Raw genomic sequence first — 6,353 nt, forward strand, 5'->3', positions numbered from 1 at the left:
CAAGAGGCAGCGCTGTACGGCTACTGAGGCACTAAGGCATCCGAGTTACAGTTCACAGTCACCAGAGAACGTTTGCTCCAAGGTATCTGACGTTCCTGTCTGGCCTGTCAGGACCCATTATGCTGTTATTCGTTATTGCAATGGATCCTACCAAGCTCATCAGCCCTGACCTTGGCACCCTCCAGTAGTGTAATCGTGGTTGACATAAAAATGTGCAATGTTCCCATCGCATCAGTTAAGAATGTTTTTACAAGGAGTTTCTAATGCTGTAAGCATTCTTGAAGTTATGTAACTTCTGTTTAAACCTCACTGTCTCTCTCATCAGCTCTGAGTACAAGGCTCTAAATGTTTTACATTAACTTTTACATTTACATTAAACATTACATTTAATTAAAGATGCTCTAAGGACTCTTACAGAAATCCTCTTTTTCTGTGCAAAAGCCAATCCAAGCCAGTAGTTTGTTTAAAAACAAAGGGGTATGTGCTCTGATAATATATGCTTTATAAAAAAAAAAAGAAGGAAATTTAGTAGAATTAATTTTAGCATTCACTCATGACTTAAAAAGAAAACAAGCCATTTTGGCACAAAACAAAGCTAATGCCATCTTTTCACTGGAGGTCCTATAAGCTTTAACGACGCAGCAGCTCGAAGCATACTGTGCCTTTTTCGTATTAGATCCATCTTCTTTACATTCCTTTGAGCAGTTTGGATGTTTGTGCCAGGTCTCAAAACTGATGACTCTTGCCCTGCTGAAGACTCAAAGGATTCAGATGAAAAATGTATCTTAACTTTTGATCCTCATCCCTCCTTGACAGAAAAAGTGAACTTTTAGCCATTACCAAAACTGGAGAAGATAGTCAGGACACTAATGCAGGTAACAGGAATGAGAGAACCTTGGTATATGCCCTGGCTTGTGAGAACGGGCTCTGCCTTTCAGTGACATAAACCAATTTTTTTAATGGCTATAATTTTGTTACTGCTGACTTATTGAATCCTCTGTTTGAGAAAATTGCACCACTCTGTTTAAATGGCTTGATAGTTAAAACTCTAGCTAAGCCAAAGAAGATTAACGCAGGAGTTTTGAGGAAGGAATACTTCTAAAGTTCCATTCCTACTTTATTAGTAAGGAATTCCTAGTGCTGCAACTATCTGGAAGACCATCTCAGAAACTGTAGTCTTTGTTCACTGTCTTACCATTGTTCTTTCTGGGCCCCTAGATTTTTTTGGGTTCTTTGTTGTTTTGGGTTGATTTTGGAGGGGGGTGTGGTGTTGGGGGGGGGCGGTGTGCTTTGGCTTAAATGGGGTACCAGACATTAAATATGTGCAACATATCTGGAAGAATAGAGAGAAAACACAAACAAAAATGTGTATCGAAGATCTATTGTAAACAAAATTTTGTGCAAACAGTGAGAAAAAAGAAGACTTCTCTTTGTGGTTTGTTTTTTGTTTTTCCCAAATGCCAGATTTTGTAAAAAAAACAAAAACCAAAACACAAAAACAAAAACAAAAAAAACAACCCAACAACCACCACCAAATCTACTCTGGTACTCTGTGCAGTAACAGTCCACAAACAGTCCACTCAAGCCAGTTATGGAATTGGCTTTGAGTTTTTTTTCTCGCAGAGTGGAGCTCCAGTCTCTGAGGTTCACTGTTGGCTCTTAAGCAAGATCTATTTTTTTATCTCTGATGTAGGAAGGTAAAGAATGACCCAACAAAATGGAAACAGAGCTGCAGCAACATGAGGCCCACCCCTGTTAGCTTCTCAGGCCCTCAGTGTGTGACCCCCAGCCAGCACTGGGGTCCCTGCCAGCCATGGGAACTGCTCTCGCTTCTTTACCCAGGCTGTAAAAATCGGGCACAGGATGATCCTTCAGCTGGTCAAATTCACGGAGGCGGAATTGAGTTGCCAGTTTGTTTGCCATTCTTTTCAGGGTGACAAAGGCTGCAATGACTTGGAAGGTGAGGAAGAGGGCAAAGATCATATTGACTGCTCGTTCCAGTGGCTGAATTCTCAGACCTTCGTTGAACAGCAAGAAGAGAATTATAGGCAACTGCAGGAGGAGGCTCAGGAGCCAAAACCCAGCCAGTTCAGGGACCTATAATAGGAAGGCATCACCTATTAAAAAACTCGCAGTTGAAGATGAAAAAATTCAAAATCTTGTGAAGAGGAAGTGTGTATTTTTTTATTTTTCCAAAAGCCAGCACATAATGTGACGTGGCAGAGTGAGGTGGCTTAATATTTCCATATAATGAGTGTTTTAGCCATTATTTTTTTTCCTGACAAAACAGTTTAAGGTAGCGAGTGGGCTCTCTTCTGAGGGAAAATTTCTCGGAATGCACGAAATTAAGTGGAAGCTGTTCCAAGGGAATAGAGGATGCACACATTGTAACTTAAAAGGAATAACCATCTCTTCAATTTAAATCTCTTAGATGAACCGGTAGACCTTTTTATTTAAACGCCAAAAAGCTCTCCTGCTGGTACAAAAAGCTGTACCTGCGGTAACATACCTTCTCCTGCAGATTGCCCATGTATCCCAGGTAGAGTCGAATGACCTCTATTAGAGAGGCTAGGATCATGATTGTGACCAGGATGAACTTGTAGTAATCTGACAAGATCGGATACTAGAGGGAAGGAAAGAGTAAAAGTTTCTGCTGTGCTGTTTCGTAACATGCTCTTTTAGTTTGTGATTAAATGAAGACACTGTTTGCTACTATAAGCTGACAGTGTTGTATCTGCTTTTAAACACTCTTGAACCTCCAGTTTCAAGGAACTCCCCAACAACCCCTAGCTCCAGTGAGCTCCATCTCAGTACTAGGAGGTGTTTGATCAGAAACTTATTACATTTGCAAACCATTGCCTTCTTTCAGGACTCACCTTCAGATGGAGCATGACGACTGTGCTGAGCCACCAGAATGGGAAAAAATAAACATTGAAATAGAGGGACATCTGCAGTGGCAAACTGGAAACTATTTCATTATCTGTAGGTAGAGAAAAGTCTTTATCACTCCTAGTTTGTTCCGTACTTCCAGAAATATGACAGAAAGATACTGCTCTGTCTTAGCTTCAAGCAGGGCATTAACACTTCCCAGTCAAATTAAACGTTAAGAAAAATATTTTTATATATCCAGAGAAAAACTTCTTACCCTGTCTTGAGTTATGCCATTTCCTGGAATCCAATGCAACTTTTAATTCACAGGACACAGAATATTTATCGTTTACTCATATAGTCGAGTGCCTGAGTGTTGATTACCTAGTAGCTTATGGCTTACTCTACAATACCTGACGGATAGGCTTAGCTCAGGTAGCACTGTACACTGACCCTGCAGAAAGAGCTAGTGGTTATTTCACTGCTGTTCCTAAGAGAATGGCCAGTTTAAACGAGTACATACTAGATAATCGTTATTTTGTAGATGACTCTCCTCAGTAAGGACTCACTGCTAGAGAGCAGGTTTGCACTGCCCACTTCTCATTTTCAATCTTTATTTAAGCAGGTATTTGGATCATTGCAAGATGCCAGTAATTCTTCCAGTTCTTAAGAGCTAACAATTTCAAATATGTGTCAAACTAAAACTTATCCTTTAAAATCTGGAGAGAACAAAATACATTCATACAATGCAAAGAAAAGCAAACAATCAACTCTAACATGGAGGTAGTAAATTCTGTATTTAGCATTTTACAATATACGTACAAGATTAGACTTAAAGGAAAAAAAATTAAAGGGCATTTTAAAGGAATCATTCATTTTTAATGGATGAAGTTTTACTGTCATATTTTAGTTAACCGATATTGCATCCTAACTGATATAACTTCCATTACCAACAGCTTTCTTTCTTACACTTTCCCCAAACGAAGTCTGTAGGCACATCTTCCCTTGGTACTACCTGAGCAAGTTCAGAAAGTAGTCATTGTGACCTGCTGATTTGTATTCAAGCCCCATCCGTCACAGTGGTGATATCTGATTGAAAATCAGTCTAAACGGTTACATTGTCTCATCTCCTGCCTCAAAACCACCTCTCGTCTGTCATTGCTTTCTCTTTCCCCATCTTCCAACCACTCTCATACCCATCTTTGTTCCATCTCAGTCTGACATCCCTGTTTCCAGTCCAGACATTGGCAGCCTGGTACACTCGGTATATGCCAGTTGGAAAAGTATTCATGGTAGCTACTAGACTAGGTGGGAAGGGAGGAGGATTTGGGAACAGACTTGGGGCAGACCTTAAGGGTAGGGTGTGAGGGGCAGGGTTTTGTTATATTGAAATGGAAGGTGCAAGACAACCAATATAGACTATTTTTTTTTTCATAATCCCTTTTTAAGCATCAACACTTTCTTACATCTGCAAAGGCATAAAAATCTATAGGTACCTCAAAACCAGTTTCGCTATCTAAAATTGTCCCAGCTGTCCTAATGAATGCATCTCTTAAACACCGGGACTTTGGCAGGCACTGAGACACAATTCTAAAATGCTGTTTTGTCTTTCAAAAAACATGACCATCCAATTACAACTGTGTTTCTGCGCTATATGTATTGGATAAAAATTTAATGGTTCATGGCCATATTACTTAAAAACAGAGAAGCCAAGAGCTCAGTTGTGATGACAATGTTTTAGGTATGTTAAAAGCTTCATTGACATAGCCACTGGTATTTGTAACTTCTGCTCAGGTTTTAAGACTGTGTTTTGGATTAATGTTTAGCAATATAAGCCAATTTTAGTTCCCCTTTCTACCCGTCCATTGAAGTAATGCTTATTTTCTGGGCTTGCTAAAATTCATGGAAAAGCCAGACAGTATTGCAACGGCCAGATATTTGATGGCAGAACAGCTCACTAAGGTACACATGTGTAAATGTAACTTTTGAAATCCTGATCTCCAAGAAGTTAACGGTATGTCTGCAATTAGTTTCGGTGGGTTGGATATTCACATAGAAGTTTCCATAACAGGAAATGAAAGAAATGACTAAAAACAGAAGCTATTCCTGGAGTTAAGAAAAACATTTCAGTGTTACTTGATAAATGAAATGAAGAGTTAGTGTTAGCAGTATAACTACACAAAGAAAATGAGTACTCCTATCTTAAATCCAAATGTCACTTTTATCTCAATTTTATTAGCTTGTGACGGATTTATCAGTTGAAGTGAATATACCCTCCCTGTGTAGCCAGACTGTTTATTTTCACCACTCCTCTCACTCCAAAGGTATGAGAAGCGGGCACGCTGGCCTGCAAGTTTCACGAGCAACGCGATGAAGGAACAACTGGTTCGTTACAACTGGAAAAATAAAGCCAAAGCTGGCATATGGCAAGCCTGAGTTTTTTGCTACCCAACTCCAGCTTAGCACACCTGCTTTAAGCACCCGGTGTCCTAACCGTGCAGGGCTGCTGGGCTTGAGACAGGAGCTCAGTTCTTTCTTCTGTGCTCTCTAGAAACTTCGATTTGGGCACAGGCAGCGTAACAACAGGCAGAGTAACAACAGGTTGCTGTCTGTGCTATTTTACCCAAACGCGCTTGCTAGGCTGTAAAGCTGGATGCCACGCTCTCCACACCCGCCCTGAAACCGAGGCCGTTTAACGTTTTAAGGCGCAGGGTCACGGCGCAGCCGCTTTAGTTTAACCCCGGAAAACCCCCAACCCCAGGCCACACGCCGGGCCCGCGCCGCCTCAGCCGCCCTGCCCGCCGGGGTAGGAGCCGGCAGGCCCGGGGAGGCGGGAGCGCCCGGCCCGCCCGCCAGGTGCCGCCCGGCGCCGCCATCTTCCCTGCCGGCCGGCTCCCAGCCCTGCCCGCCGCCATTTTTTATCGCCGGCCACTCGCCGCGCGTTACCTGCGCGGCCAGGCGGGTGGTGCGGGCTGGTGCGGTGGCTGTCGGTGAAGACGGTGCGGCTGAAGGAGCCCAGCTGCCGCCTGAGGGGCTCGGGCAGCGACATGCCGCCGCGGCGGGACGGGGCGCGCAGGCGCGGCGGGGCCGGGGAATGCCGCCGGCCGCCTCAGGGGGCGCGGCCCGGCCTCCCCGCGCTGAGGGCGGCGGAGCGGGGCCCCTGCTGCGCGCCCGCGTTACCGGGCCGCGGGCCGAGGGGGGCCGAGCCCTGAGGTCCGTGATGGCGGGTACCACGTAAAAGCACGTTTATTTGTGCTGTGTGCGTGAGAGGGCACCGCGGCTCCGCACACGTAGAAGTGCGTTCACGCACCTGCCGTGTGTAGGTGTGTGCCCCGAGGAGGACATGTTTGCCTGTCGCGGTCGCTGTGCCGGCGTGCAGCTTCCCTGCCAGACCGGCACTGATCGTCATCCCTGAAAGACCAAAAAATCGCCCCAAACAGCGTCCTTTTGCCCCAGAGGTGCTGGCGTGTGCCAGCCCGGAGCGT

The 6,353-nt window shown here is 44.3% G+C and overlaps 1 protein-coding gene across 1 annotated transcript; it reads right to left on the reverse strand.

The window, feature by feature from the left end:
* Positions 1-1,364: 1,364 nt before the first annotated feature.
* On the reverse strand, positions 1,365-5,987 carry TMEM17 (transmembrane protein 17). The gene is made up of 4 exons (XM_037392940.1): positions 5,815-5,987; positions 2,877-2,980; positions 2,510-2,623; positions 1,365-2,097 (listed from the first exon to the last, which is right to left on the reverse strand). The coding sequence occupies exons 1-4, from the start codon at positions 5,915-5,917 to the stop codon at positions 1,756-1,758; spliced, it is 663 nt and encodes a 220-aa protein (XP_037248837.1). The 5' UTR covers positions 5,918-5,987; the 3' UTR covers positions 1,365-1,755.
* Between the last annotated feature and the right edge of the window lie 366 nt (positions 5,988-6,353).

Source organism: Falco rusticolus, chromosome 6 (assembly GCF_015220075.1).
Source record: "Falco rusticolus isolate bFalRus1 chromosome 6, bFalRus1.pri, whole genome shotgun sequence".
In the NCBI taxonomy this organism is placed as follows: domain Eukaryota; kingdom Metazoa; phylum Chordata; class Aves; order Falconiformes; family Falconidae; genus Falco; species Falco rusticolus.

Coding starts and splice junctions, on each gene's coding strand:
- TMEM17 (XM_037392940.1), bottom strand. CDS start 5,917: ATGTCGCTGCCCGAGCCCCTCAGGCGGCAGCTGGGCTCCTTCAGCCGC. Junction 2,624..2,876: donor TCGTCATGCTCCATCTGAAG/GTGAGTCCTGAA, acceptor CCTTCCCTCTAG/TATCCGATCTTGTCAGATTA. Junction 2,098..2,509: donor TGGGCAATCTGCAGGAGAAG/GTATGTTACCGC, acceptor TTCCTATTATAG/GTCCCTGAACTGGCTGGGTT.